At 36.9% G+C, this 14,545-nt stretch overlaps 2 protein-coding genes across 2 annotated transcripts in view; one reads left to right on the forward strand and one right to left on the reverse strand.

Annotated features, from left to right (window-relative positions):
- The window catches only part of Pde6c (phosphodiesterase 6C), a 49,092-nt gene extending 37,049 nt beyond the window's left edge, over positions 1-12,043 (forward strand). Inside the window, exons 16-22 of the mRNA XM_076834511.1 lie at positions 4,713-4,813; positions 6,261-6,368; positions 6,456-6,519; positions 8,990-9,064; positions 9,176-9,259; positions 9,631-9,790; positions 11,979-12,043. Of these exons, the coding sequence (XP_076690626.1) occupies positions 4,713-4,813; positions 6,261-6,368; positions 6,456-6,519; positions 8,990-9,064; positions 9,176-9,259; positions 9,631-9,790; positions 11,979-12,043 (657 nt within the window). The remainder of the gene's footprint in view (positions 1-4,712; positions 4,814-6,260; positions 6,369-6,455; positions 6,520-8,989; positions 9,065-9,175; positions 9,260-9,630; positions 9,791-11,978) is intronic.
- A 1,236-nt stretch (positions 12,044-13,279) lies between these two features.
- Positions 13,280-14,545, reverse strand: part of LOC143381022 (protein FRA10AC1) — a 30,620-nt gene continuing 29,354 nt past the window's right edge. The window contains exon 15 of the mRNA XM_076834279.1: positions 13,280-14,035. Coding sequence (XP_076690394.1) covers positions 13,993-14,035 — 43 coding nt within the window. The 3' untranslated portion in view covers positions 13,280-13,992. The remainder of the gene's footprint in view (positions 14,036-14,545) is intronic.

Raw genomic sequence — 14,545 nt, forward strand, 5'->3', positions numbered from 1 at the left:
ACAGGGGAAAACTCAAAGACAAATATAGAAAGAAAAAACAACACTTCAAATCCCTCCACCCAGAAACAGATACTTCATTAACATTTAAAGAATTTGATTACAGTCACCCTGTGACTATATACAGGCAGCACGGAGAGAAACAATTTTTCAAAAACAAAATCACACCACAAGCTATTTTTTGAGTTATTTTTAAAATCAACTTTATTAAAGAAACACACACACACAAACACACACACACACCAACACGCGCGCACGCGTTTCCCTTTAAAGTGTACAGTTCTGAGTTTTTACCATTTTATACACCTGGAAAACCACCACCACAATCAAGATACAGAATGTTCCTGTCTCCCCAGATGATTGCTCAAGCCTCTCTCCTCTCCCAGCTCCAGCTGATCATTGAAATGCTTTCAGTCCCTGTGGGTTTGTTTGCATGTTCTGGATTTTAACAAGTACAATCATACAATAAGCTCCCTTTCATGCTGGCTTCTTTCATGCAGAGTATAATTGTAAAATTCATCCATGCTCTTGTTAGTGATTCTTTCCTTTTCATTGCTCAGTAGAATTCCATTAATCTCAAATAAAAGGCATTGGACTGGGGCTGTAGCTCAGTGGTAGAGTTAGCATGTGTGAAGCCCCGGGTTCAATCCCCAGCACCACAAAAATTTAAACAATAAGAAATAAAAGGCACTCAATGATTTACTTGAAACATTTTAGAGATGGAAGGAAATGCAGAATTTCACATGATTGTGTCATTATCACAAGAGATGTTAGTTCTTAAAGACCCCTCTAAAGTGAACAACAAATGTCAGTGAAAAGTTATGGAAGATATATCTGAGCATATAAGTGTTTATTTTTAAACAATATGTGTCAACTTTATAGTATCTAATAACTCCCTGCTATAAAATGTGAAGCAGATAAGATGCTTAAACTTTCCCCACATCTTCACCTCCGTTTTATAAGGAATTTATTATCATTTGAATTTTTTCCCATCATCAGTAGCTATAAAATTTATGTTTTGCTTTATCATTTCTGCTGTCAACTTAATTCAACTTTATGATCCAGTACCCATTGACCCTTTGCATTTCCATATGGAATTTTAGAATTCATTTGTCAATTTATAAAAACACATATATAACTTGTTGGTATTTTGTTGAAATTGCACTATGTAGGTTTTTTTGTTTTGTTTTGTTTTGTTTTGTTTTGTACTGGGGATTGAACTCGGGGCCCTCAATCACTAAGCCACATTCCCAGCCCTATTTTGTATTTTATTTAGAGACAGGGTCTCTCTCAGTTGCTTAGTGTCTCCCCATTGCTGATGCTGGCTTTGAATTTGTGATCCTCTTGCCTCAGCCTCCCCCACCACTGGGATTACAATTGTGTGCTGCTTTGTGCTGCAGATGGCTTGTTCCATTTTGAAAATTACTTATCTTTGAATGTAGCCAGGTCTGCTGTGGAACACTGCAGGGAAGAGGCAGGAGCAGCTGGGGGAAATCCTCAGCTTCCAGTTTGTTGCCTCAAACACTTTCACCAATGTATTCTTTTTAAAAAAGAAAAAAAACTTTTTAGTTAAATATGACAGTAGAATTCACTTGATGCAATTACACAAGCATGGACTATCTATTTCTAAATAGGACCCCTTTCTTGTGGATGTACATGATGGTGAGATTTACTCTGGTGTATTCATATATGTACATAGGAAAATTATGTCAAACTCATTCCATTCATTCTTTTCCCCATCCCCTCTCCCTTCCTTTTATTCCCATTTGTCTTCACACACTGAACCCCAAGTGTATACAATGAGGTCCAAACATTTATTAGACATCAGCCACAGGTTTGGCCAAGAGCATCCTCGCAACTAACATGAGAACAGAAATAGGATCTTCTATATGAATCTATAACCACAACTTAAAAAGAAATACCAATTAGGGGCTGGAGTTGTGGCTCAGTGGTAGCTCGGGTGCCTAGCACGTGGGAGGCACTGGGTTCAATTCTCAGCCCTGCATATAAATAAATAAAATAAAGGTCCATTGACAACTAAAAATATTTGTTTAAAAAAATACCAATTAGAAGCTGTTCTTTTAAAAACCTCAGGCTCAAGGAAGGAAGAAAATATAAAAGAATGTAGAACTAGGAAAAGATTAATTTTCTCAATTAAAAACACGAATTTTCAGATAAAAGCAAGGATGAGTGAGATGGAAAAAAGAGTGAAATTTGGGTATGCTATGTTCTATACACAGGAGGCAGCAATCAAGAGTTGGATATAAATCTTTTCCTCTTATACCAAAATTTTAAAATTCAGTACTGATATATTTTGGAAAGCAAAAGAATGTTCAATAATCTATCAATTTTAATATTACTGTCTTATTATTTTGGATTGGGAAAAGATTTGACCTGAATGCAGCAGGACAGCATTAGTCCTATTCATTTCTCTCTCTCCCTTGAAATGTGGCTTTTTCTTTCACACACATGTGTTCTTATCACATTGAAGCAGGTGTTCAGGTTTATAAATATAAACAACATGCACTAAAATGATTATTGCACAATAAATATCGATCTATCTGGTTAATGGTGGTATGTTCTGGACTCTACCACCTGACATTTTGTAGAAACAGGAAGTTTCTGTCTAAGGGGATTGTTCATTTGAATTCAGCAGTCTGGCTTTTAAAAACGATTTCATGTACTGCATATATTAGTTTATCTAAGAGTGTAAGGCATTTTCACATTTTCTCTGACATTCTCTTTTTTTCCCCCTTTGGCAAGTACAGCAATGAAGGTTGACTTTAAATGTTTTGAGTCTCCAGAGTAATGTGTCTGAATCACACAAAGACACACTAATTTTGGAACATAGCATTGTACATCTGCGAAAAAGTACAGGCAGTGACCTGCCAATGCAAATGTGCCACTGGATCACCACCAGTCCAAAGGGGAGACCACCATTCTATGAGAATCTGGAGCAGATTAAGTGGGATTAAGTGACAAACGCTCCATCTTCCTTTCCCTGTCCCTGGCCAGTGCAGACCAGATTGAAAATAACTTAATTCACAAGATTCAGTTCAGAGATTCTGGAATAAATATGCTCAGTGGGGCTGCTGTGAACTGTCCTAAGAAATTGATTATAATTCAGACAATTTTTTATTTTTATTTATTGTAATTTGGAGTGGTTAATAGCCATTGCTTTACTCTCAATATAAAAAAGACTAAAGTTGCTATGGTGAATTCATTGTTTTAACAACAACAAAAAATCAGTTTTACTTTCTATTACACATGCTTTGGAAAAATACCTCTTGTTATAGATGTTATAAAAAGATTACATAAGTGCAGATTTATATATTGAATAGTATAGTGTATAAAACTTGAGCTCTGATGAATCATTGCTTTCTATTATTTCAATCTCCTGGAATCAATGAGAGCCACACTTGGTCTTGGGTTCGCAGTTCTATGATAACCTAGAGCTAGGTTCAAAACTTCATGTAACAATAATAAAGCTACAAAAATTTTTCAGTTTTACAGCAATTTCCATTTTGAAAATGCATTCCCAGTTTTCGTTTCATTTGAGACAACAGATCTTTATTGAGCATAGACCAAGTGCTAGGCAGCAAGGTAGGGCTGCTGTTACCATTCCCATTTGAGAAACCAAATTCTCACAGACAGTAATGACAATGTCCAGGATTATACAACTACCAAGTGGTGAAGCCAGGAACTGACCCAGCACTCCTGGTTGAGAGGTGGCATAGGGTCGAGACTGAAGGCATAAACTCTGCAGGCAAGCTGCACTGGGTTAGACACCAGGGCTGACTTATTCCAGCTGTTTCACCTTAAGTAAGTTACTTAACCTTTCTGTGTTATGATTTGCTGTGAGGAGATTAAAAGTTTTCACAAAATTATAACCTGGTAGATAGTAAGAACCATTTGTTGTTATTATTATGTGGTATGTAATCCAGCATTCTTTTCAATATTATGCTGCCTCTTTCTCTACATAGCTTATCAGACTATCTCTTCTTTTCTTCCAGTGGAATTTTTCTGGATTTTGTCACTCTCAATTTCATTTGCTAAGCCCCATTCACCTGTCTTTCAGCCTGTCTGACTACAACAGTTCATTTGAAATATCAAGGCTTTTAATAACCACCCCAAGTTTTATACTCTGGTTTTCTTGAAAAGAAAGAAATGAAGCTGAGGCACATAATTATCAATGAAAAACTCTTTGAAGAAAAGTCTAGTTAAGTTTTTATAAAATATTATTGCAAGAAAACATTTTAAGAACAAATGGGAGGATCTCATTATTTTTTCCTACATTCACATGAGTATTAGTGGAATTTATAGTTTCTGAAAGACCAATGCTTGCTATAATCACTCTAAGATTATCTGGTAGATTATCCAACATGTTTAACCATTAAACCTCTCCCAGGAATTCTTTATTAAAATGCCTCAATTAATATAAGCCCACTCTAAATCTACTGTTATTTTATAACAATAGTCTTGGAATAAGACACTTTTTTATATACTGAAAACTTACAACATTGAATACCTGAATATTTGCTAACAATATATACTGTTATAATTTAAATTCCCTTAAAGTACAGTAGAGGGGTTTACTTAATCCATGAGATAAAAACTGGAAGCAAATTTGTTTCTTGTTAAGCATATTTTGATTTGTTGGACCAAAGGTAAAATTAATGACTGCACTTTATTGTGAATTTATTTTCATTTTACAGAGTTTAAACATCTTCCAGAACCTAAACAAGCGTCAGTATGAAACAGTTATTCATTTGTTTGAGGTTGCAATAATAGCAACTGACCTGGCTTTGTATTTCAAGTAAGTACACACTCACACCTGTACCACAGATTGCTCTTAAACGCTGTGTAGTTCTGCTTTCCAAGAATTATCTGCTGCACTTAAAGGTAAGATGCATTTTTTCACATGCATGCATGCAAATTTGTTTATTTTTCTTTTGGAATGTCAATTAGAATATCCTCAAGACAGGTGCCTGATAGAGAATTTACTAGAAACCTGGAAATATGTTTTAAAAACTTACACTCCCCCTCATGTTAAGTTGCTGGTTATCTGAAGAAGTTTGAACTAAAGAATATGCTGTGAAGTATGCAGGTTGCCAGCACAGAGATGTCAACCTCGTGAGGTGGCCTTTTGTCTTGGTGAATTCACCATTGTCCAGAATCTGGTATTCAGTGTTTCCAGCTCAGAAATTTGATTCTTTCAGAGTCTAGGAGCTGAACAGTCTTGGTGATTGTGGCACACTTGAGCCAACCTCACAAAATTGAGTTATAGGCAGCAGAGGGCCAGCCTGTATGTAACAATGACATTACCAAGGAGACCAGATACCCTAAGCATCTACACAGTTTCTCATAAGTGAAATACGAAGTTGTTAGTGAACACTGATGATAACAGTGAGTTAATTATGGTATCCATATATTCAATTTTGCCTTTCTGATCCTTCTTAATTAAAAATTTAACTATTAAATAGTTCAGACTTGAAAATAAATTCTTAATGTATTCTTAAATATAAATGTTCACAACCCAAATTCAACCATGTTTCTTTTTGCCATATTTGCCTCTGATCTCATTTTTCAAAGAGGAAAAAGAATATTAGGGATGCAATGGAGATGGTTTCCAATTTTTCACCAATGCCTACAATGTGATGCTGTATATCCTTATGCACATATGAGAGCTTCTCTAAAATACATGCCCAGCAGTGGTAATGCTGTAAGGTTTGCCTATGTTCAATGCTGTGCCACTTTGCAAAGCTGTACTCTTGAGCAGTCGGGCTGATTGATGTTCCCAGCAGCAGTGTACAAAAGTTCCTGCAATCCATATCCAGAACACTCTGGATCTGTGCACACTTGCATTTTCTTTTGTTAATCTATTGAGTGTGAGATGATATTTTACTGTTTAATTTTGTATTTCCTTGTTACCAATGAGTCCTAGCATCTATGTGCTTGGGGTTCTGATTTTTTGTTGGCTCTGTCTTATGATACCTTATCACAGTCTGTGCTCTCTCTGTTATGGTCTGTTCCCATTTGTAACTTTTAGTTTTAATGTATTCAGTGTTACCTGTTTTTTCCCCACTTTTTGATTTGTGCTTTTTCTCTTAAGCCCTTTCTATGACAAAATTAGGCAGCCATTGCCTGTTCCCTTATCCCTTGGCCTCTTGACTTCTGCTATGTGGATATCCCGATGCAAATATGAGAAACATACATTTGAGACACATTTTGCTCTGCCTTTATATGGTAAAATTATTTTCTAGGAAGAGAACCATGTTTCAAAAGATTGTGGATGCCTGTGAGCAAATGCAAACTGAGGAGGAGGCCATCAAGTATGTAACCATTGACCCAACCAAGAAGGAGATCATTATGTGAGTGGTCAGAATGGTATTTTCCTTTGGGGGGAAAAAAGTAGTTTGTGTCTTTTTCTATTTAACAATTTTTCTTTTCTTCCTAAGGGCAATGATGATGACAGCATGTGACCTGTCGGCTATCACCAAGCCCTGGGAGGTACAAAGCCAGGCAAGTCCAGTTGCACTATGGCTCTTGTTGCTCTAGGGTGTTTTTTTTTTTTCACTGCTCACACTCAGGTGCAGTCTAGATCCCATGTAAAAGTCCACATGAAGATATCTTGCAACCCAAGAATTCTATTCTGACAAATTATAAATATCAGTAAGTCAACAGATGCCTTGATCAGGCCCCAGGATAAGGCAAATGGAGGAAACTTTGGAAAGAAACTGCTTCGTTAATAATTCCTTATCACTGAACAGGTTGTAAAAAACTTTTGTAAACTTATTCAGAGGAGGTCTGAGTTTTTAGTTGAGGAGACAAGTGAGAACAAGACCAGAGTATCATTCAAGCTGTCCGCTGCTAAGGGTGGTTTTGCTCTTACAACCTCTTCTTCAATGTGTTGTCAGTTACCCAAAGGGCACTAGTTGAGGAGCTGGTTTAAGGTTGTTGTTGCCCATGTGTGGAATGAGAGGTGTGGAGGCATCAGTTGACTACTTACTTACTAATTGGATGGAAGAAACTTTATTTCCTTCAGTTACTTCTAGGAAAAAAAACCTCAAGCAGAAGAGAGACCAGAATGACCTGGTTCAACTATAGATGTGGATTCTACCTGTAGAGTAATTGGAACTCATGGGAGGGAGGAAAAATCTGTTCCTTATCCATCCTAAGTTAATGGCTGAGGCCCCTGTAGCAAAAGATAGATTAACAAAAGAAAAGCATATAGATGTATTTAAGTGTGACACAAGAGGCTTTATTGTAAAGAAATAAAGGGTCTGGCATATAGCTCAGTGGGAGAGGGCTTGCCTCTCTTGGGTGAGGCTCTGGGTTCCATCCCTAATACCACAGGGATAGGGAAAGGAAAAAAAGATCCCAAGAAACAATTGCATTTGTGTATTTTTATGCTAGGCTTGGCGAAGAAGCAGTCACAAAGAAAAAGGGTCTAATGGTAAAGAATTGGAAACAGCAAAGCTGATTTGTTCAGGTTCTCCTTGGCATCTCTGTCTTAAGCTTCTCTCCTCCAGGGATAGGGGTCACCTCTTGAATAAGAGTCTTACAATTGGTTTTAGGTAAGGTCAAACAATCCTTCCTAGGTTTTATGACTGGCTTCAGGGGAGAAAGGCTTCAAAGGTGAGCCTTCTGCTCCTGTGATTTTCTTAAATTCTTAAATTTTGGGAGTGGTGTCCCCTGAACTCCATCACCATCAAGTCCAAAGCCAAGTGCTTACTCACCCTGAAGTGCCTGCTCTTCCTCTCACACCCTATCTGCAATGACCGGGCTGGAAACCTTGAGCTATCCTTGAGTTTTATCTCCTTCATTTCACAATCATTTGATCATTTGTCTGTCCCACTTGCTTTGTCCTTGGTGAAGACTTTTATCCAAGCTTTGATCAGAATTTTAGTGGCAGCTTCCCACCTATCCTGATGAACTCCCCAGCCCATTCCCCATCGCCAGAGGTTTACAGCCTCTTTTAAGTCCACTTCCCCTGACAAGACTCATACAAGCACTGGGCCTATCACCACCTGTCTAGAACTCACACTCCCAGATGCATTTCTGTCACTCTCTCCCATAGCATCACACACTAAGCTCCTATTCACTTAAGCTGGGAACATTTCACTTACTCCTGCACAGACTTTCCCTCTTCTTTACTGGCAAACTACTGTACTTACCATAAATGCAACCCTTCATGGAACTTCTTTCCTCCTTTCCTTGATCCACAGCACTTCCCAAATAGATCACATGACTATTTTCACTAGACTCCCCACATCAGAAAGAAAAAGTTCACTTATCCTTCTCACAAGCCTGGACCATGCCAGTGTGACACAATTAATGTTCATTGAACATGGTAATATTTTATTTTTTGGTAGCGGGGATTGAACTCAGGGGAACTCAACCACTGGGCCACATCCCCAGCCCTATTTTGTATTTTATTTAGAGACAGGGTCTCACTCAGTTGCTTAGCATCCCGCCGTTGCTGAGGCTCGCTTTGAACTTATGATCCTCCTGCCTCAGCCTTCCAAGCCGTTGGAATTACAGGCGTGTGCCACCACTCAATAAAAATATTGCCTGGCAATATTTTTCATGATATAAATTAACCCATCTTGAACGTCCTCACACTATCTGTACATGTGTCCATGTACAAAGAAATGTGCTAGATGCTTATAGATAACCAAAACAAAGAAGGAATTGAGAAATGTTGCACTTGTAACATGTTTTATGGAACTAAACGTCCTCTCAATCCCATTCTTTATGGCTGAGAAGGAGTAGCAATACAAACCCAGAATTAGTCTAGAATATTCAAATAAAAACTTCTCCTTCCTATTTCAATATAATCTGTACATCTTTTTAAAACTTGATAGCTTTAGGGTTTGACATCTCAAACAATGACTGTAGATACCACCCTTCAATGTCATTCATGCTAATAAAATGCAAAAGTTCTCTCTTAATAAGTGGATGTAGTGAACCAAGCCTTTCTCCTTTGCAGGTAGCACTTATGGTTGCAAATGAATTCTGGGAACAAGGAGATCTGGAGAGAACAGTGCTGCAGCAACAACCTATTGTAAAGACCTTGGAATAAAATGCATTACTTAGTAAAAATTAGTACGAATCAGTCTATTTTGTTCATTAAATATAGGGAAATTATCTTAAAAGGATTTATTTCTCTTTCTAGCCTATGATGGACAGAAACAAAAAAGATGAACTACCTAAACTTCAAGTTGGATTTATTGATTTTGTTTGTACTTTTGTATATAAGGTAAGTAAACCAATTATTTGAATGAGCCATATAATCTCTTAGATGAGAATTTTTCTCTTCAATTATAACCACAGCAAAAGTCCACCCACCCACCCCCTCAGAGGAAAACCATGTGTCACTGTTCTCCATAGTAATTTTGAGATGTGACCCTAATGTCATTCAGGGTGGAATAAAAAGTGTGAGGACTCAGATGTGAACCACTTGAGCAGACCTCCTGAGCAGGCAGGAAGGACTGTACCTCCCAGTCCCAAGCCTCAGAGGCACTTAAGTTATGCTCATCCCAACAGATCTGAGCACTACAGAGCGCCTTACAGCTCCTCTGTATGTGAAAAATACCAAAACTCAACTTTCCAACCTAAAATTTTCTTTAGGAGTTCTCACGGTTTCACAAAGAAATCACACCCATGCTGAATGGCCTTCAGAACAACAGAGTGGAATGGAAATCTCTTGCTGACGAGTATGATGCAAAGATGAAGGAAATTGAAGAGGAGATGAAAAAGCAGGAAGAAGGAGAAGTGGTAGTAGCACAAGGTGAGATGGATTCTCCTTTTGCTCCTTACAAAGAAGCCAGAGGTCAGGGTGAGCTGAATGTCACATGACAAAAACATAAACAGTAAATGTAAAATGAGCCCTGCTTTCCTGATGCAGACTGGTAATTAGTGGTTTTCAGACCCCAACCCAACATCCCTCAAAAAGATCTTATGTGAAACTATATGGATTTGACAGGAATAAACTGAAGTAGAGGTTGAAGCTAGGTGTCTTTGTCCCTCTAGAAAGTGGCTCCTGAGGCACCTCTGCAAAACTGTAAGAACAGTATCAAAACCTGAGTGAGATATCAGGGATACATGAGAATACAGCTTTAGACTGGTGTATCCCATTAGCTATGAAGATTCTGGGCAACTTGCTTAACCTTTCTGAGGTTCATGTTCTCTACCTAAGGTGGCTTAGAAGATGCCCAACTTAAGGAAGTCCTACATGTAAAGCTGGCCAAAAGGGGTGACTTAAACGACACTCCCCCATATTTTTGTTTCCCAGATGTATCCACATGGTGCTGTTTTACCTGGCCTGAAATTCTACTCATATAGTCATTCATTAGATTTAACATTCAGAAAGCCTGTTATAGTGCTTAGGTGCAACTATTAGTTCATCAAATGACTGAAATGTCATCTTGAAAGTGGAATGCTAATTTCTGTCTTCCAAGTTTAGCATTCTAAAGGCTTTGTAAAGAATTCTGATTGACAATAATCCACATGGAAACACCTTGAAAGATAAACTTCCTTTAGATGGCTACATTGGTGCCATTTTAATCAATTTACAGAGGATGAGAATATTTTTCCTTAACAAATTTAGGGGGGCATCCTTCAACAAAATAAAAAGTTCCTGACTCTCCATATGCTTTCACTGATGTATTCATTGAGTGTCTGTCCCATACAAGGACCCACGTCAGGCAAGCCTTGGGGAAAAATTGTTGTCCTTATCTCCAAGAGTTACCATGGAGTGGTGATGGGGGGGAGCTACACATTAAGCAATCAATGCATAATCAATGTGCTGATTACAAGCCTCAGAGAGAGTATGGGTGTGTATGTGGATGCATATGCCAAGATCTCAAGACAGTAAACTTGGCTCACACAAAAAGGAGAAGTGAAAACACTGAACATTAAGAAAAAGATGTTGAGGGCTGGGGCTGTAGCTCAGTGGTAGAGGCAGTAGGTTCGATCCTCAGCACCACATAAAAATAAATTGGGCTGAGGTTGTGGCTCAGGGGTAGAGCGCTCGCCTCGCACACGTGAGACCCTGGGTTCGATCCTCAGTACCACGTTAAAAGAAAAAGAAAAAGATGTTGAAATGTGAATAAACCCAGTGTAATTGAAGAACTTAAAAACTGGTATGGCTGGAGTCTAGAGAGAAGGAAGCTACGGCATTAGATGAAGTTAGTAGTTCAGGGGCTGCCAGAGAGCAGACTGCCTGGGGCCTGCTGAGGACTATTGTCAATAGAGGGGTTCTGACAGGAAAGTAGGAAAATCTGACTTACACTTCAAAAATATGTGATTTTGGGGCTGGGGATGTGGCTCAAGTGGTAGCACGCTCACCTGGCATGCGTGCGGCCCGGGTTCGATCCTCAGCACCACGTACAAAGATGTGTCCGCCAAGTACTAAAAAATAAATATTTTTTTAAAAAAATTCTCTCTCTCCCCGTCTCTTTCTTTAAAAAAAAAAAAAAATATGTGATTTTTACCAAGCTCTTGGAAAGTGAGTATTCCTTAGTATTATTAGATTTTCCCTTTATCCCAACGTTATGATGAAGAGACAATCAGGTCCTTTAAGAGGCTCCTGACATTTTATTATTCAGTATACTAGAAACAGATGTTTTTACTTACATAAAAATTGACTTCTGAGTTTTTTCTAGTACACACTGAATTCTTTGTAGACTAAGAATATTATTTTGTATTCCTTGGTTATCAACTTTTGTGCATCAAGTAAATTCCCACATTAAATAACCTCAATGAGAAACTGATATTAATTGGCTAACCATTTGTCAGATTATATTTTTTAAATGAACCAACTGTGAATCAAAATGTTTTCAAATGTTGAAACCCACAGTACTTGCTATAGATTAATATTATTAATTGGGCTATAAAGTTGATAAGACAGAATATCATGAGATTTCTATATTTACATTAATTCTTATAATAATATTGCTTTTCTTATTTCTTACTAGTTGCTGAGGATTCAGGCGGTGGTGGTGTTGATGACAAAAAGTCCAAAACATGCTTAATGTTGTAAAATAATCCAACTGGTCTAAACTTCAAACATCATCTTAGTTTTGAAGAAAAACAGAAAACATTAAAAAAAAATACAAAAAACTTCAGTAAATTTCATTCAGCAAATCATCAAGTAACAGAGTTAAGAGGATCACCGGAAAAACTATCCTGCGACTTGTATCAAGAGAATATATATTTTTGGCCTGAAAACCCTGAAGATGAAATAAAGTTCAACAAAAATGCAAAATAAGACAAAAAACAGATGCATTCTGAGTACCAACTTGCTTTAAAAAAATATGTGGTCCTGAAACTAGTCACAGGTTTAAAAAAGTTTTAATTATATTTACTTGCTAAGGCTGCATAATAGAGAACCTACCACAGAATGGGTGGCTTAAACAACAGAAATTTATTTTCTCACAATTCTAGAAGCCAGAACCCATCCAGAATTGCAAGACCAAGGAGGTGTTGGTAAGGTTGGTTTCTCATGAGGCCTCTCAACGTGGTCTGTAGCTGGCCATGTTTCCCCTGTGTCTTCAAAGTCATCCCTCTGTGTTTATGTCTAATTTCCTCTTCTTATAAGAACACCAGCTCTAGTACAAGGTGCACCCAGTAATACGAATGATAATCAGAATGAATGATACAATATGTATAAATAAGAAATAATAAGTCATCACTTTGGGTAAGTACTGCCATGTACTCCTTATTTCCATTACTTAATGTTGAGACGCCACTTCTAAGATCACATAAGAAATTATTCTTTAAGCTTTATTTTTAAAGTTTTAACCCCTGGACACCAAGTCAGTTCAAATAACTTCCCTTCTCAGTCACCAGAAACTGAGCTGCAGGTAGCAGTGTGCCACCACTGAAGGTCTGCCAAATATACGAACTCTGCTTCAGAGCAATTGTAAGGAAGCATAATCTCAAACCCTCCAGACCAAGGGTCCACTGACTGCACTGAGGCAAAGTATGAAATAGGTATGTAGGAGAATTAATGTTTAAACTATCATTTTGGATCACTTTTCAAATACTCCTTAAAATAGAACTTATAGGAGAGGGATATAGCTCAGTTGGTAGAGTGCTTACCTTGCATGCACAAGGCCCTGGATTCAAACCCAAGCAACACACACACACACACACACACACACACACACACACAAGAACTTTCATCATCTGTCTTGTTGAATGGATTAAGTATTTTAATTTTATGTAACGATCTAAATTTATCATTGAACTTCATACATAAACTCATACTTGCACTACCAAATATATGGATCTATTTTAAAAGGGTATTTAGATATTCTTCCAATTAACATTAAATGCTGTAGGAATAGGACTATATTTTTATCATAAGAATGTTTAATTACATATATTTCACTTCTAATAATTTTACTTTTGGATCTTTTAAATATTTTTCTTAGAAATCAAAATTCCTTTTTATTTCAATGTAAAGTTGTGAGATGAAAAAACCATACCTTCAAGAAATGAGGGAACTTTCACATGATATTTAACATTAATAAACCTAACACCAATTTACTATTTTCTAACAAGTTCAGAAATGATTGCATAATTATTTCCTAGACAGTTTCTTTACAGCAATGCCTAGCACAGTGCCTTACATGTAATAAAAGCCTAATACTTGTGGAATTAATGAATAACAACTGTTTAATAAAAGGAAAATTTCTGATATTAACCCTTTTACAGTAAGACACTAAATTACTTAGTTTTCAATTTCATGCCAATCATTTCATGTTTAAATGTGTATCAAGGAGCTATGGATGAAAGAGAATTACAGATGAGCATCTGATGGGAAGTGTGTCGGCTAATGAACTCAGGAAGCATTAGACATCCTGAGAGTGGCTGAATTTTTATTTCCAAAGACCAACCACTCAAACTGCAACCTATAGATAAAAATTTTATGAAGTTTTGAAGTATATTTTCACATTAAGGAATGCAGGCTTTCTCTCTCCCATCTCACAGAAACAAATCTTGAAAATACTCATCAAATTCTTCTTCCCTGTTTAAAAGAAAAAGTATAGTTATTAAAACCAATAGAATAAAAAATTATTTAGAGACACATTATGAGATTTTTAATAAAAACACTGAGTCTTGTATGTATCAATATTTCCATGAATATGTCACAGAGTAATTCCTAAGTTTCTAAAATAACCGAAACCATACTCAAATTTATTAAAATTAAAATAATTTACAAGTTGACACCTCTCCCAAAATGTAATACCTAAGATTTTGCTTTAAAGTACTCTGAAATGTCACTGCTTCTCTTTACTTTTTGATTTACTTTATACCTTCTCTGTTCATTCTCAATTCAAACTATATTCTGCTGAAAAAGTGAATGAAAAAAAGTTATTTTTAAGGAAAAAAATACTTGTCTTACTTCCAAAACCAGGGAGATTCTGCTTATAGGTTGCAGACTTCCAAAACCAGGGAGATTTTGCATACGTTATAGTATTTTATTATATTGAAAACAGTAAATATTATGTATTAGTAGCAATAATTTCTTTTTCAA

Source organism: Callospermophilus lateralis, chromosome 15 (genome assembly GCF_048772815.1).
Source record: "Callospermophilus lateralis isolate mCalLat2 chromosome 15, mCalLat2.hap1, whole genome shotgun sequence".
Taxonomy (NCBI): domain Eukaryota; kingdom Metazoa; phylum Chordata; class Mammalia; order Rodentia; family Sciuridae; genus Callospermophilus; species Callospermophilus lateralis.